The sequence below is a fragment of the Anguilla anguilla genome, chromosome 11, assembly GCF_013347855.1.
Source record: "Anguilla anguilla isolate fAngAng1 chromosome 11, fAngAng1.pri, whole genome shotgun sequence".
Classification (NCBI taxonomy): domain Eukaryota; kingdom Metazoa; phylum Chordata; class Actinopteri; order Anguilliformes; family Anguillidae; genus Anguilla; species Anguilla anguilla.
In genome coordinates this window covers 10,129,736-10,148,424 of record NC_049211.1, presented here as the reverse complement: position 1 = coordinate 10,148,424, position 18,689 = coordinate 10,129,736, and the positions used below count along the sequence as shown (strand labels likewise).

General features: G+C 41.8%; 1 protein-coding gene across 3 annotated transcripts in view; it reads right to left on the bottom strand.

Annotated features, from left to right (window-relative positions):
* The window catches only part of prdm16 (PR domain containing 16), a 294,901-nt gene that overhangs the window by 216,658 nt on the left and 59,554 nt on the right, over positions 1–18,689 (bottom strand). For all 3 annotated transcript variants that reach the window (XM_035381354.1, XM_035381359.1, XM_035381356.1), the window contains exon 4: positions 18,229–18,298. In XM_035381354.1, coding sequence (XP_035237245.1) covers positions 18,229–18,298 — 70 coding nt within the window. The remainder of the gene's footprint in view (positions 1–18,228; positions 18,299–18,689) is intronic.

Here is an 18,689-nt window from a genome sequence, read left to right as displayed (position 1 = left end):
TAAACCTGAATTTAAATTGAGTTGCGTTGGCGAAATTAGCAGAATATCCTTTTTTTCCTGTCGAAAGAAAGGTCTTTAGGCATGGCATAAATAAATAAAAAATCCAGATGAAGTTTTAGCATAACATTCAGCTACTGTGGATTGTGACAGGTAAGACATGTCAGGTAAGTTCTGACACTGATACAGGAAAAATATCTGATCTGTCTCCCCAATAACGTTTTCACCCAAGCAGGTTAAATAATTTAGTATTGTACCGTTTATGTTTTGTTTTTTAATTAAAATTCAGTTTTGGAATAGTGGTCACTTGGAATTAATAGACCTGAACACCATCTAATTAAAACATAATTAAGCATTATATAATCCTTAAATTATTTCGCACATTTCACGGGCTGGTTGCATACATGAAACAGGCAAGGCTGTATTTCAGAAAACATGATTATGTACAAGACAAGCCAGTACTTTCTGTTGATATGCAGTTTGCATGGTGTGTATGGCTTTCTAGCAAATGGGAACACGTTTGGAAAGAGGTGATGAGGGGAGGTGACCCGCTTACAACCAAGTGCACAAAGTTGAATTTTATTTTGCTCAAACGTGCACAGGACATATGGTGTAAATAAGGGAGAGGAAGAGGTAAGAGCAACATGTTTTCAACATAATCAAGTCTGATTTCTGAGGGGAAGCCAATGCTGCCTTAACTCTATTTGTATTTTTATCTCAGCTATTCATTTTTATTTCAGCTATTCATTTATCCAATTTGTCATATGACAGATCCTATATCAGTCATACTGAAAAAACCCACTCCATATATATATATATATATATATATATATGGATAGATGGCCTGTGACAATGAACATTGCCACCAGAGTAATTAATAAACTAATGAATGTTTTTACCGAGCAACGTAACCAAACAAAAATTCCCATTCAAAACAAGACATAAGAAGAAACTGTTTGCATGTGAATGCACTCTTCAGACATAACAAATGTAAAATCCACCTTGCACGTGGTACTCAGGTGAGGTATTTTACACGTATTCCTGACAGAGACGCACATTTTTGGTAGGCTCTGATGTGTTTCCATAGCAAAGGCGAACTGCAGACATCGTACGGGTTAAGACAGTTGGAATGCCATGGCATGGATGAGTGTAATAAGCCAGGTAAAGGTGGATGAGCAAAGCGGGTGTGGTTACAGTTAACAGAGCTGGCAAATTATGGCAAACTACGGATAAAAAGAATAGTAGGGCTGGTAAAGACTAACAAAGCAGGCCAGTATGTGAGGGTTAATACACTTGGCAGACAAACACACTGGTGAATAGGCAAAGCAAGTTTAAAGGACAGGAATGGCACCCTTACGGTTAACTGGGCGAACTCGGTATGGCTGTAGTTAACAGTATACAAGGACAAGGACTTTCCAAAGGACCTGAACTGGATGAAAAACCATTTGCTCAAAATAGTGAGATGGCAAATCAAAAATATCTACACAGTAACATACCCAGTGTTAATTCAACTCTAACAGAGTGCAGACAAGTCCAACTGGGACCATATGTCCCGAACATTTTACGGTGTAGAATTTGGTTCCTGTTTCAAAATTACTTTTTGAAATTTGTGCTCAAATAAAAAGGCTGACGCCTTTGTTTACAAACTCAGTGCGCTATGGGGCTGCTGGCTCTCTGGTTCCAAAGTCTGCCTTTTAGAAAGCGCGTTGGCTGATCTTGGCATCCAGAGAAGTACCTTGGCAAAAGGGACGCATCCCTTTTAATGCTTGTTCATTTGCAGTCATGTATTTCCCATTCAACTGAATGCCTTTGTTTCAGAACAAAGCATGCTTTTTTTCTTCTTGGAACTACTCCATGATTATTAAGTTATTGTAACATTCTGGGGGGAATGAGGGAGGTTAGAAATGTCTGGAGTTGAAGTTTACCGTTTATTAGCAAGTGATCAGAAGCTACAGTGCTGGCTGGTCCCAACTGACTAGCACTCTTTGCTAGTGAGTTTTTTTTTTTCATCTCATTACATCCATATGTGCAACTCAGCTGTCGCCAACATGTACGCATTACTCTGTGTTGTCCAAAAGATTTTCATTTTTGTACATTGTAAGAGACTACTACGCTGCAATTCCATAAAATTAGTATTATGGCAATAAAATTATCCTGTATAGTTTGTCTTGCACTGGACACCACACTAAGTCTGTCCAGAACAGCAAACAGTGCAATAAAATCCAAAATAGGCCTACATTAGCAAACAGATCTTAGTATTTAACACCAACAGGTCCACATAGGTCAAAACTGCTGTGTTATTACAGTTTGATTTGTTAACTGATCTCAGATATAACTCAGATTATTTTTCTGGACATTAATTCTGATATGAAACGCTGAAGGAATACTCTGTTTAACCTAAATAGCTCAATAAACATTTACTTGTAAGCTAGCAAACCATTGGTTTAAGCTAATTTCCTTCAAAGGTTTTAGGATACAAACACGTTTTATTTTTTAGAGTGTGTATAAGATGTTTTTCGCTTTTTGTCCACCTTTGCAATTATGTGGCTTCATGGCCGATGAAACAGGTCGTTTCCACACCTACTTCGCATGCAAATCTTGGCTTCATATTTATGCAAATTCTGCCTAATTCTTTTTTATTCTGCCGAACGCTTGTGCGTTTGCAATACGATACATTATAGCACCACTACGTTAAACATGCCGCTAAACATTTTGGACAGCGCATCGCCAATGGTACCGTCTCCGTCTTTCACGAACGCATCCACCATCGGATTTCTCTTGGTTGCAGAGTGGATCGATGCAGATTGCTTTCTCACCAGCTGGGAAGCAGACCACAGTTCATTTGCGACCAATCTGAGACCACTGTGTACAAACAAATTCCAACGAGATTTTTTTGGTGAACTCCCAGGTTTTTTAAAAAAACTTTGTAATCTCCAAAATGAATCGAATTTAGAGGACGAACTCGGATTTGGGGGGGGAGGGGGGGGGAGGAAAAAAACCCAGAACAACCCAACAGTGAAAGCCACTGTAGGCAGTTCATTCCATCAAATGAATGAATTGAGAGGGAAACCGGGGGTGAAAAAACACCTTACAAACGAACCAAGTGTGAAAGCCACCTTAGGTGTATTTTTTTCAAAAACGGAGTAGGCCTACTTTTGCCTTCTTACATTTGATAGATTTAAAGGCTTTTTTCCCGAACCCAACAGCGCACCCAAAAAAATAAAAACTGTACCGGAGTGCATTTGTACAAAGAAACAGACGAAGGCTAATGACAAACGCACACTGGTTCTGACTCCTGGGAATGCAATTGATGTGAAAATGACCACTGCCTCAGCGCCGAGGCTGCTCGACTGCTGTTCATCATTCTAAACCAGGGATCAGAATGCATGTTAAGCTTCCCGCTAAATATGTTTCTGAGTAGATGGCAGGTGGGACAGACCATAATTACAATAATTGTACACTGCAAATTGACCAGTTTTAACCCCCGACAAGTACAGTTCACTAATGACTATTACATAGAAATAAGGACCTTATTAAGTGACAACTAAGTCGATGGGTTCTACTTGCTCAAGACTAACTAGACAAATAAGTATAAAAAAAGGCCACCTAGGTATTTCATAAAGCAGGCCTAATTTGTCAATAATTTTCAGCATTGTATATTTTACTATTTTTATTAATATAATATAAATCATAAATTATAAATAATATTGTACTGAGCTAGATTTTAATTTTCAAATATCTGAAAAAATATTCTGCCTTGAATAATGATTTATCAGCCACAATTAAAAAGTGTCACAAATGTTCACAACTCAGTAATAACCATTCCAAAAAGACAGTTGGCAACGGAGATGGCATCTGATATTGGATGTGTAAAATCTGTGTCCCTGAGATGAGAACAGGTCTTTTGTGGCCCTTTAATTATTCTTTGCCTCCTAAACCATCTTCCTCACCATGCCTGGAGACAAGATGCATTTTTATCTTTAGCTTAAAGATTTATCTTTAGTTATTTGTTTGTAACGACTGCCTGACTTGTGAGGGTCAGCACTTTCCCCATGGCTAAGGGTGACACTTTTTGGGTTACACACCATTGGAAGCTATTTATTATTGTTGTAATTCATTTAATAGTATTATTAGGGATGTGAATCAATGTGACTAATATCTTTTTGGAAACAAAAATGTTACTCGTTAAACAAAATGTTTTTTTTTTTCCCTTTCCAATTCTATTAGTGTAATGTTCTATTTTCTGAGCATACAATATAGCTAATTCCCAGCAGGTTTTATTTTATAAAGCCTTCTTTACTTATCTTTCTCAAGGTTGCGATTAATTTTGGAGGGTACTGCACATTCAATGCACTCCTAAAAGTGAATGTGCTTTCACACCACTGACTCTCAAATGCGAGAAATTCTACAGGTTAAAGTTAGCCACATTAAAGGCTTTACATGGCAATGGCTGCTGGGAGGAAAAAAAAAAAACACACAATTGGCTGTCCACAAACGCTCTGATTCTGTCAACCACAGGGCTTGACACATCAGTGTAAGCTGGAAAAAGAGTTCAGTACACGCACTGCAGAGTGCTGAGTGTACGCATGCACCAGGGTCTGACACGGCAGACAGCCCTTCAGCGTGCCACAGGGACTGAGGCTGCGGCTCGCCTCTCTGGAAATATCTTAGGCTCCCCAGCCCCTCATTAAACGTAAACACACACACATGCGTACACACACACACACACACACACACACACACACAGAGTCACATGCAAACACACACACACACACACACGCAAACACACACATAGTCACATGCAAACACACACACACACACAGTCACATGCAAACACACACACACACACACACACACACACACACACACACACACACACAGAGTCACATGCAAACACACACACACAGTCACCTGCAAAAACACACACACACACACGCACACATACAGAGTCACATGCAAACACACACACAGAGAGGCACACACACACACAATGCAACATATTATCTCATTCCTAACGTAACATGATAACATGGGCTGGAATGTAGCATAAAGTTTGTGAGCTCAATATCCAGCTGGGGTGGTACTGTTGTTCTCTTGAGTAAGGTACTTAATATGAATCGCTTCAGTTAAATATCTGGCTGAATAAATGGACTGTATGTAAAAAATGCAATTTGTATAAGAGCAATCACTAAATACTGAAACATAAATACGATAAGAATATTAATTTATGTTTAGATATTGTCGCAATATTTGTCCAGAAGCTTATTTTAATGTATCTGAAGGGGCTGTGATTTAGGTAGTGCATTGAATGATAGGTAATTGAGTCTTGGTGTGATCTAATAGTGAGCAATTGAACGTTTAATGGGGACTTTGATACAGCCTGGTTGCACAAAATGCTCAGTTATGAACATATTAGTGTACAGTTTGCTATTGAGGGAAACCTAAGGAGGTTCATTCATTCTGGGCTACAGTAATCAAATTGCGTAAGCCTACTCCGGCTGCACATTCAACCTGAACTTGAAGCACAATGGTCATGACAATGCAAAGCTCAGCCCAACTGATATCTACTGGGAAATACTGTTGCTACACCTCGTCTAACTTACAGTATGTTAAAATGTATGTTTACTCATTAAAATAATTTTATAGAGCTTATGCACTTTTTGTTTTACACTATTATCATTATTATTATTGTTGTTATTATTATTATTATTATTATTATTATTATACAAACGTTTCTTAAGGATTTTAAGCAGCACCATTTTGCTTTCAAGCCCATTTCTTAAACCGCCCATGCCATCCTGCAGCCACAGGTCTTCCTGCAGCGCTGCTTCATGCTAGTCCACTGGATAACAGCAAGCGATGGGACAGCATTGTGACACGCGTCATCACCTAGCAACAAGGGCACACCTTTCACCTGGCGAAGACTTTCAGAAGGAACAGTGGTTTACTTATCAAAGAAGCTCCGTGACTCCTAAGGCTCTATAAACCCCATATTGTGGTCAAACCACAAAAGGCTGGGCTTCTGCCCTCTCACCCCTGCGTGGTGCCTGTGGCTGAGCTTGCCTCAGCAAGAAACCCTTCTTTGTGGCGATTGTTGGAATAGGGCACAACTTTAAGGAAGGGGGGGGGGGGGGGGGTGGTTCCAAATGCTGCAAGTTCTACAGAAAACACTCAACCGAACATGAAACTTTTAAGCAGCAAGACACCCAAGATAGGCACCTTTCCTTCAACAAGAAACTCCACTTGTAGGCAGCAGTCCTAGGACGGCAGAAAGTAATAATTTACAAATACATTTTTTTATTAAAGCTTTGAGGTGAGAATTATCACAGCACATCAAAGTCTTCAGGGTCATGTCCTGTGAAGTGTCAGTATAATGTCACTCACCAGTGATTGTGACTGCTTAACCCCCCCCCCCCCCCCCCCCCCCCCCCCCCCCAGGGTAGGGTGAGGGTAACTACCTGCTGTATCCTCTGTGGAGTACACAGCCCACCCAGAGCTTAAATCTGCAGTTTTCCAATACTGATGGTGCCTTTATGTACTTATCATATTCATATCATTTACTTCATTCATTCTTCTTGTGCTCCAACAGCGCACTCAATGCTGCATCTGCAAGTGCATTTCCACAAATGTTTAAGAAGAACTGCTGGCTATCGATGCCACGCCTAGTCTTGGTACCGTGACCATCACAGATACAGAGAATTCAGTTTATAAACAGGTCACATCCTCAGATAACAGCTGTCACTAGGTCAAGGGCCAAAGAAACAGTCACATGAAGGCAATATGACCCGTTTCCTTAACTTGCCAGTGGATTTCAAATGTGATTTCTAAATCATCCAATGCCATTATTCTTAATAATGATTCCCAACCAATAATCTGTATTACATTCTGTCAGTGCCAGTAGATGGTCTGATATAGTTCCGTGTTCATAAATTTCCAGAAATAACTTTTAATTAGCTAGCAGTTCTGAATATGTAGCTTGCACATGTGAATATGTAGCTTGGATATGTAGCCCCCTGGACATTGTCCTTTGTCAAACCCACAATACTAGCATATCTCATAATAACATCATATTTGTACAAAATAAGTGTTAGATGAAAATACATGTTCATTTAATTGATACAGTTTATATTAATTAATAAGTTTAAGCTTTCTTACAATGTTGATGATACTTCTGCCAAAATGTCTGCTGCCATAATGTAAGGTACAGGTCTGAACAAACTGAGTGTTGTGGAGAGTGAAAATACATATCCTTGGCATAAAAATCAACAATAAATAAACCAACCACATAATACATTTATTGAGTGTCAAATTATCCTGAGAAAACAGTTGGCTGTCAGAGACCCAAAATGGCAGTTTTTTTCCTTAAGTTTATTCTAACAGCTTAAGCTGAAATGTAGGTATTGGCAGAATAACCACAAGATAAATGCACCTGCACAATTAATTTTATGAGTGCACTTTCTTAATTAGCATCACATCAGTCAACTAGCCACTAGCTAAATGCGATTTTGAAAATGCAGTTCAAATTCTCAGCTCATCAACTGTGTTTATTGGAAAATTGATTCCTAAGACACCTGCTTGTTTATTCATTGATTATATATACAATTCATTGATATTGCTATATATAAACTTTTAATGATTACCAAAAAATGACAGTGTAGCCATTGTAACAGATCAACATCGATTATATCTGGGCTTAATCTGACTTTAGACTCTGGCAGCTATTCCCACCTGTTTGCACCTAAAAATCTATCGGCTTCTATCGCTACAGTAAAATTCTCTCTGGACAGTGATGTTTGCACTCCAGAGCCATGGGATACATCACTGATCTGTGTGTTGCAAAACAGGCATTACAGCGACATGCAAAACAGGCATTACAGGGACATGAAAATGTGCTAATCTATACTTAGCAAAAAAAGGAAAAACTGTTTCTTGCTTCCTTTATAGTTGTTCTGCTGCAACTGGACTGCTTATTCCAATTGTATATTTGTGAATGGTGTGATATCAATCCAATATTTACTCTCAGCAAAATAACTCTGAATTACATTGGATTTCTGTCAAATCCAGTTCAAAGTGTGGACCAACTATATTGAGATCACCACCCCAGTTTCGTAATTAATCTCTTTTTTTAAGAAGTATTATTCAATTCAATCAATTCTCTTTTGTGTAGTTCTGTTCACTCCAAAGTGTCCAAGGACACTGAACAGGTAAAATCAATGGTCAAAATACAAAGCAAGGCACAGTTTAGTCAATCATGAACAGATTACAGTTCACAAAAGCACAAACAAAAATAAATGTTTTCAGTTGGTTTTCAAAAGGTAGCTAAAGAGTCATCATTTCAGCATTTCTTACCTCAGCTGGAAAAGATCCAGAATTACAGAATTATTATTATTATTATTAGTAGTAGTAGTAGTAGTAGCTGATTAATGAGATCTAAAATTGAAAAACCAGACAATTCGTATGAAGTCCAGCAGTGGTTTTTATCAGTTTTCGGTTATTACTAAAAAATGACATCATAACAGTTCTCTTTTGTGCAACCCTGCGCACCCATACTTCAACCCATAAAGGGCTTAACAACATAACAATTACCAGTTATTATAATAAATTGGGGAAATGTACTGTAGATTGGAATAGGCTTCCACCTCAGCTCTACATGGAGATCTCTGCAATGCTTTGGACAGTGCTGCATATTTCTATCAGGTAGGTGGGAAGGAAGGAGAAGAGTGCACAGCAGCCAAAGCCACATACACCCAAAAGGAAGAAGCTGCGTGTGGAGTATAACAACATAACTGCACAAAACGCCCAAGCTTCCTAAACGTGCATTACGTCTACAGCACAACTGTTACAAGTTTTTAAGGGTGATTTGTGCAAGTAGCAAACAAGGCATTACTGCTAAGCTAAAATGCATTAGGTTGCCAGAAACTGGCCTCCAAACCAACAACAGCTTTTGTTTGGGAAGAAGTCCAAACTGTTCTGGAGCTGTTTTGTATTTACACATAAATGGAGGCAATTTCAGAAATTCAAACAGCTTGAAAGACATTATTACCAACTTATATTTAAATAAAAACAAACAGCACCTATCTGTTTTTTTGTTCAGTTTGAAAAGCCTGAACAAAGTATGACACCGAATTAAAATTTCGTAATGACGGAAAGCAGTACTAAAACTATTTTTTTTTTTAAACACACAAAAAGAAACCACACTAAAATGCATGGACAAATAACACAGCCAACTGGGGCCCAAGCTGAAATGTGTTTATTTTAATCTCAGAGACTATTTATTTATGTACTTTTTTATGGGATTCATTCACTCATTCATTTGCCGGTACATCTGCAGCAGTGTAGATTCTGGCAGAATGATTGATACAGCTGTGTGTGAAGGCAGACCGTGAGGTTTCTCTACCTGGTGGACGCATCAAACAGAATGGAGTTCTGAGAGTGACGCGCACCTCCTTTAAAGTCTGGCTCCTACGTAAATGCAGTGGTCCAGCCCCTGCGTTTCGACGAAGGAAATCGGACGTTTCGCCACTTTGGTGGGACAGGAGTCATCAATTTAGTTGTTTCGTACTGTCATAAATAACCACCCCCACACCCCTCCAAAAAATAAAATAATAAAATAAAAACACAATGGTTTATAACTAAATGTTTCTCATTGTGTATGCTGGCTTCTTGTGTAAATCTCAAGATAGTTTTACTGCTGTTAAGTTATTTTAGGATGAACTGGTTTACTGGATATGAGCTAAGTCTAATAAATCCAAAAAAAAACTGTTTCTTAAGGGTATTTCCGTTTATTAGTGCCACAAACAGTTTTGGTTAGTATTCAATTGAACACATTTAATGGACAGTGGGATAGGTTAGGCAGAATTATGGGGTATCAGTAGACCCCCAAGACTGGGAACAGCTGCATAATGACAATTTACAGAGAAAGCCTACTACTAATGATTAAAGTATAGAGGACAGGATAGGAAACTACAAAAAAAAATTCTGATATAGAGTACTTAAAACTTTTGGAGAGTCTACCACATTGTAGATGGTATTTTGTAATTACACAATATTTTAATTCAGTAAGTATTTTAAATCCACACCATTTACTAAAATAGTCCTAGCAAGGAATCTTAAATCATTATTATGATTTTTGTTAATTACTTGTGCGGTGCTTAGCTGTCAAGGAAAGGAGGCTAAAATTAGGAACACAAAGACTATGGCTATTATGAACAGAATAAACCCACACAGAGAAGCCAACACGGAGCAAACCAACAGTCACGTGAATCTCCTGGCTAGAGAACCTGAGAACCAGTTCCCCATTTTAGAGACATATTTTCTTGGATAGTTAATGTCTGCCGTTATTTATCATCGTTCAGTGGCCTGGATCCTGCCACGAGACGTATGCTCCTTCTGGGAGTCCAGACTACCACGGACGGGTGAAAGTGTGCATGAAGACTGCCCTCCTGTGTTTATGATACACACTGATCCTACTCGTACCGGCTGCATAAAACTTCCTCTTCTTCTTCTTCTTCTCCTTCATCGTTGTCTTTGCCTTCATTTTCTTTGTCGTCTTCTTCATTATTATTCCCAAATGTAAACAAGGTCATATTTACTGAAGCTTTTGAGGTTAACTGCTCGGCTCAAAGGTATAACAGCAATGCCCCATCAGGGGAATCGGAAACTTGCAACCCCCCCTGTCCCCCCATCCCTCCACCCCCCCCCTTGCTACCAGCCCAAAGATTCCTAAATGGCCACTCCACGCCATCTTATTATTTTTACTTCTCTCAGGATTCTCAGGGCGCTGGAGTCTGGACTGGGAGCCAGGAATGAGGTCCCCACGTGGACCAGAAGACACGCGAGGGGAGACCGTGGAAAACAATGGGATCTGTGATTGAGCGCTGGTTTAATGAACTGCCATACATGCAGCTCTGGATATTAACAGGTTGTCATCTTTGCCTTCCCAGGGAGCGCGCTCGAAATCCCAGAGCATGCTTAACAATTCCATTACCGCTAAGAACACCCACAGTATCTTTTGAAGCTGGCGTATTAGAGCTTTATTGACATGCGCTCAAAATTGTTACCACTTGGCCCTCCTCTCTTCTGCAATCCACAGTTGAGAATAATAAACCCATTCTCTGCCGCTAACTCGTAGCTTGGGGCATGCATTTTAAAGCTTTCATAGTTTGTTGAAACAAAGAAGGTCCAGCGCCCCCCCCCCCCCCCACACCCCACTCCCTCCCACCCGACTTCTGGAAGTTCTGCCTATTTGCCTGTCTGTTTATTAAACTACGTTATTACATGTAAGTGTTTTTCTTTGGGTATCTCAAGATTTCCATCAGCAAGAAGATTTTTTTGTAATACTTTAGATTGCTTGCTGTCCCACAAACAGTAGGCAAAATTACTCAAAGCAAGAGGAACCATACACAGTAATGTATTTTTAAACTAAATGATTTTACAACACATTTGGTGTGTGTGTGTGTGTGTCCGGCAGTAAAATACTGCATATAGCAATAGAAGACATTTAGTCTAACACAATCACTTCTTCCTTCACAGCTGTAATTGATACAGTATATTAAATATTGCTCTTTAAATGGTCTTGACTTTCCTTTATAATACATTACGTATGCTACCTAACTAGAGGATATTCTGGAGGATGATTTAGGAGCAACAAGGCATCAGTCTATACTCGTATCTCATGAAAAATATAAAATAATAGTTCAGCCAGAAATTTACATCTCACGACCACGGTCCAAGCCCGAGTCTTGACCCTGATTTTTTTTGACAGACAGTCTGAAAATGATACTTGCAGGACATTACATAACCTTAAAGTTCTAGTAAAGAGCTTGCATTCCAGCATTCTTCTGAGTAAGAGTTCCTGACACAATCATAATTTAAGACGCAGCTACGCGGCAGATTCTTACATTTACTACTATACTCAGGTAGGAACAGGTCAGGGAGGAAATCTTGCCACACTGCTAACTAAAGGGGGTAAACCTATACGGTCCACATTGTCATTAACATGGAGCCAGTACAGTCTTGCAGAGATCATGGGTATTGAAAAAAGAAACGCTCACAGAAACGACTCATTATTAAAATGATTCTTTTACATGTGGAGGAGCCTTTTCTTCCCCCCACAAACGTACTGAACGGTACTGAGTCAGCAGAATGGCATGGGGCGGTCCTCTCCGCGTAGCACTAATTTCCGTAATCAAACGCAAAGCCCATGTCTTCCATCAACTCCGAGACATCGTACCACGGCTGAAAGAGAGAGGGGGGCGGGGAGGCACGCAAAGATCCGAATTCATCCGCGTGTCTCTCTCTTACTCTTGTCACTCGATGAGCTTTACCAGAGCTCCTGCTCTGCCTTCAAACGCCAGCGGCCGACTCCAGCCTTACCCGGAATTCCCGATTCCCGGGGAAAAAAAGCCAAATGCCAAGCCGGCTCCGCTCTGGTTATGTCCGCCGGTTCATGTCATAACCACCGCCGAGAGTGTGAACCCCCCCCCCCCCCCAAACCACACCCCCCAGAGTCGCTTCAAGTCATAACGACGACTTTAATAACAACCCCCTGAACGATATTACGGCGATGCCGCGTGACAAACGCGCGGCACAATCCGACAGGCGCTGCCACCGCCGGTCTCTCCGGCTCGTGCGGTGACACGGACACTGGCCAGGCCTGAGCCGGGCCTGAAACAGGAAGGGGGGGGGGGGGGGGGAATAAAAAGAGACGAGTGCCACGGAATAAAACCTTTCCGCAAAGAACACCCAACTTATTAATTAGCCATTTTTCTGCACCGTGTCATACCTCTTTTTCGTTAATTAAAACGTACTCTGTTTCAGAGGGAAGCGCGCAGATTACCTTTTCTTTCCATTCCAGTCCCTTCTCCCCTCTGCAAAGCAGGGCTTCGGGGTGCCAAACCGTCAAATTGTTTGGGTGTTTTATAACACAGGAAAGTTATTTAGGCCAAAGCCTCCCGGAATGAAAGGAGCACAAAGCAATTCATTAGAATTCTCACCACCTTTTTTTTTTTTTTTTTTGACCGCGTTTCCAGAACTTTCCCGAATTTTCCGCAAACGCCGGGGACTAGGCCAGATGGCATCAGGAGGTGTGAATCTGCTCACGGTTCAAGCAGCAATTATTCGAAGATCAGGAAAACAAAATATAAGAAACTGAGGGGGGGGGGGGGAGGGTGGGAGTCCAGGGGAAGCAGTGACCATGAACATCGTTTAAAGATTTCTGGCACGCCCGTGACAGCTCCTAATAAGTGGACTTATACGATAAATACACGTATGTGTGTTTTAATTTAGGGGCAGTTACCTAAGCCTGAGACGGGACCACACACAGACGGGGAGCTGCGTTCCCCTGTGTATCAGCGTGAGGATTTGTGCAGTGAAGCCTTCAAATCTGTCCCCGGCACCGCCATTTCAGCCCCGCCGCGCAGCAATGGCGGCCCGGGATGTTCACACGAGCCTGGCCCCCCGTGCACGTCTCACTGAACAGGCACAGGGGCCCGTCTGTGTCCCCCCCGGGACCCCCACCTCCCCCCCACCCACCCCGTCCTGCTTTGTGTCACAATCACCTGCTGACAGACAGCTCCTCGTCTCTTCCCCCCTAAACCAGGCTGCGCTTCTGCCCCGTCCCACAGGATCTCCTGAAGGATGATATCCTGTTTTTTTTTTCTTTTTTGGGGGTGGGGGGGGGGGTTGGGGTATTGGAAAGTTTCGCCCCTTTGTGTTTCCGACGCGCTGCGGTAGGTAGATGCAGGGGGGAAAAAGGAAACTTTATTATTGCTATTATTTTCAGCTGAGTGATTCCCCCTGGCCTGCTCAAATGTCCTGTCTTTTCAACATACCTGAAGGCTCGAAAACGTGTAGTACACACCCCCCAACCCCTACACCCACCGCCACCACCCCTCCCTCCCTCCCTCCCTCCCTCTCCCTCTCTCCCTCCCGCCCCTCTCCACCCCCACACACCCCCCCCCCCCCCCCCATCATCCCTCTTTCCCTTCTCGCTCCCCTCCCACCATATCCTCAATAGGCTCCTCTGAACACTCAATAATGGCTGAGGGGAGACTAAGAATTTGTTCTCGTTACGAGGAGCTGGGAGTGCACCTGGATAGGCCGGCTTCCTGACCATGCTGTGAGGGGCTATTGTTTGGCATGTCAGCGGCTCGCTCTTTTAATGGCTCTGTATATCATCGTTCTGATTATGGCAGATGACTGGGGTTGGCCCCAGCGCTGGGGGGGTTAGGGTTGGGATGGGGGACGAGGGGGCAGGGCGGGGGGGGGGGGGGTCTCAGCTTAAATGCAGGACCCCAAATCCCATCGGCCGAAATCCTAGCACTTAACCCTGGCTCTGGCATTGTGCTGTGCCCCTGGCTTTTATTTTTGCTTCTTCTTATTCTTTTTTAATGGATCCCGCTGTCCCTCCGCTCCGCTCCTTTCCCCTTTCAGTCCCTCTTTTCTTTCCTTTCTTTTTGGCGGTTTTAGAGCGCTGACTTTTTCGGGGCAGGAAAGGGAAGTCAGACAGGCACCTGTCCCTCCCACTTCCACATTCTTGAATTGAACACGAGCACAGACACAATAATAACCACCGGTCCACAGACGAGAACGTGTTTCTCACATTGTCTCTTACCGAGCAGGTCACCCCCCGAGTAACAGAAGTTAAAGAACTGCAGATCTAAAATGGAGTGGGAAAGAACACACACACATACATACAGACAATACAAACAGAACTGCACATGTAACCACAAACATGGACATACACATAAACAAATGCATATATATTTGTACACACACAGACATATACATATACATATATATATATATATATATATGAAATAGGCTAGACAGACATACACACAGCCATACACACGGACACACTTGCACTCACGCACCCACACACATACACATATATATGTAGGCTAGACAGATAGACATAAATGCACTCACACACACACACGCACGCACGCACACACTCACACTTGCACACACACACACTTGCACTCACGGACACACACACTCACACAGACACAGACACAAACACACACACACAGATAATGAGAAGAGTGGCTACGTGTAAGTGCCATTAAAGAGGGACTTGTGAAAAGCTGAGCCTGCTGGCTGACGTCCTCGCAGAGGGAAGACAGATCTGCTGCTGGACCAGCTCCCCACTCTGGCAGAGTGAAAGAAGAGCAGCTTCAGCAGAGCTTCGGCCTTAGCACACTCAGCTGTGACGCGTCATCGTCATCGCATTCAGAAAAAAGCGCAGAGCACACACTGCATTACCCACAATGCAAGTGGGAGACAGACGCACAGCCCCAGCAAACATTCACTGAGCCTCTTCCAGGTTCATATTTTTACTATGATTAGCAAAGGACCTGTGATATAAATGATAGCAACCAGGAACATAAATGTCTGTGAGTGCGCATGTGTGTGCGTACGTGTGTGTGTGTGTATGTGCCTCCATGATTACTTTGATATTTAACTGCACAAAAGAAATGACTTCCAAGTGCATTCATACAGAACTGGGATTAATGAAGCGAAAATTACACGACTGAATGCACTGTCCCCTAGAGTAAGTATGTCGGGTACACAGGAAATGCCTTTGATGGAGTTTCTTTAGGGGGCTGAGAATTTAAGCGTTACTCAGTGAAGCACCAGCCACCTCCTCAGCCATCAGAACTGATGGAGAAGATCCCAAGTTTTTCATTGGTCATCACCTCCTGACCAATAAAAGTTGAGGGTATATTTATGACAAATATGATAAATGATACTGAGATTGTCTGAGTGTGTGTGTGCATGTGTGTGTTTATTTACAGACACATACTGTCCTATATTTATCAATTCTTAACGGTGAAAAGATTTTTTTTATTTATTTTTTGGTCTGGAACACTATATATATTATGAGGAAACCATGACATATCCATCTCAAAAATACATGCGTCTTAAAATAGCTTAAAATGTCATTTTAAGCACAATTAGATCTCCAGCTGCGTGGTGCCATGGTGATTCACGGCTCCTGTGAAATGACCATACCACCACGCGACAGGACAGATCGCAGTGACGCCTCTCCTCGAAGCACACGCTGCAGACCCACAAGGCCGGCCTTGTCCATGACTGCAGAGCCACGTTCACTTCACGGCATAATCGCATAAGCGAGGTATGCGGGCGACGCATTACTCAGTCATCAGAGCCGATCCCGGCCCGGCCCGGCCCGGCCCGACTGGCAAGCGGCAACGCCGCGCCAAGCCAAACCATCCCAATCGCGACTGGAAAGTGCCACCTCAGACAACCTCCCTGTCTCTCCGCCCCCCACACTTCTCTCTCTTCTGCCCTCTCTGTTTTTTTCACTTTCTCACTCACTCCTTCCTCTCGTTCCTTGTTCTGTCTGTTCCCTCTCTCTTTAAACTGCTGCCTTCCCTGATACAGTCGAGTTCAGCAGCACTGCACTTTCTGCTGTAATGCAGAGACTATGTGCTCTGAATCATGGCCAACACAAACAAGTAATTACGACAAAAAGTACAGCGTTCATTACAACAACAAAATCCGTTTCAAGGCAGATGGTATTAATTAATGCAAAAAAAAAAGTGGTTATTAATGATAACCAAAGCCCAGTAACCAACAATACTGAAGGCACTGATGTTCTTTTATATTTGTGTAGGGACGCATGGTGTGCTGTTGTTGCTAACAGAATTAGCCCACCCCCTCAGTACCCCTCAGGGCTATGGCCAACTGCTACGCAACTGCAACTGAGACAATCTTCACAGTTTTTTTAAATAGTTTTTAAAAAAATATTTGTTATTCTCTCTCCTTCACTCCCTACTTCCAAGGTGAGGGGCGCCAGTGGGTGCAGGTCACACACTGCCAGGTGTTCGGTGGCTGGTATGAAATAATGCACACAACCTGAATTTTCTCCCCACATGTGAGACTCTCGATTTCCCAGGACTGATTATGGCCGAACAGTTATTCATCATGTTATTGCCCTTTTCCTAAACTATGGATGGGATCCAAACAGCATTTCTCCTTCACCGTGACGGACAATTAAAAGCTTTCCCCCCCCTTCACAAACACAGCGACACTAAACTAACCCGCCAAAGTGAGTTTGGTGAAGAGAATGTATAACGTGAGAGTTTGGCTACAAGTCAAAGTTAAAACACATTGGGTTTTAAATGAAACAATGACTATGAGGTTTAAGTGCAGACTGTCAACATTAATTTGAGGGCACAGACATCCATATCAGGTAATCTGTGTAAGAATTAGGGCACCTTTTATACACAGTCATATTTAGAACTTGGTTGCAAATACTTTGCATTTGATAACTGCCTGAAGTCTGTGATCCATTGACATCACTAGATGCTGAGTATCTTCTCTGGTGATGCTCTGCCAGGCATGTACTGTAAGGTAGTCTTTGACACATCTATGTCAACATATATTCTTGATCTCTTAGAGAGTTGAAAAGAGATTTTTTGTCATAATTGAAAGTATTCTTCATATTACATTGCTCTTCTGTGGTCTACCAGATTGTTTGCGGTCGCTGAGCTCACCAGTGCATTCTTGCCTCTTAACAATGTACAAAACAGTTCATTTTGACACACCCAGCGTTTTTGCTATGATTGATTTATTCTGATTTTTCAGCCTCAAGATGGCCTGCTTTACTGCTGTTGACACTTGTTTGGCCCTCATGTTGAGAGACAACAGCAACAGACTCCAATGCAAAGAATCTAGAATCAACTCTTGACCTTTTGTTAGCTTTCTTGTGCATGAACTAATGATACAAAGACATATAGCTGGCCAAGAAACAGCTGAGCAGCCAATTGTCCAATTATCTTTGGTCCCCTACAATGGAGGGACTGTGTAAAACTGGCTGTAATCTGTCCACAGATCACCCAGTATTGATGTAAATACCCTAAAATTAGAGCTGACAGTCTGCACTTTAACCTCATATTCATTGCTTCAATTCAAACCCAAACTGATTGTGTACAGAACCAAAACAACAAGAAATTGAGTCACTGACCAAATAATGTGGATTGTATATAGTCCAAAAAACCTTTTCAGCTTTCCATTTCATACAATATAGCTTTTTAAAAATCAGCATGTTGAATATGTTCAATCACTGCTGTAACTGCAGTGCTATTTGTCCACATCTTTGAACAATGAAAAGAAAGAAGCGTGTGTTTCTGAGCTAACATTTTTTACCATTTTAATTTCAGAGAACACCACATCCAATGCAAAATGCTAAGGCTTACTTACTTTGCAATCTGCGTCCATTTACGAGGTCCAAATTTAATCCGAGAAGGTTGCAGCTGGGTTGAATCTGGGCCTATAAAATAAAGGTTTGGATAGTTAAGCCCATTTGATAATGATGCCAATACAATGCAATTCAGCATAATTTTACTGTACTATAAAAGAAGATTAATGTGTGCTCAACATGATGCAGTACTGAATCACTTCTAAGAAATGTCTAATATGCAGAAAATTGGTGAAATCATACAGATATTCAACTCTAAATATATATTTACTGAGCTTTCTGGGGGGTAAAACACATTTAAAATTCATCTTTTTTTTGCCTTCTAAGGGATCTTTTTTCCACTTGGTAGTCTAGGAGCCTTATAGCATCCAAATACAATATTTGCACAGATGACCTCAGCGAAGCACGGTTTCATACAAGTAAATATGAAACTATGCACAAACATTGTGAACATCAGTTTTTT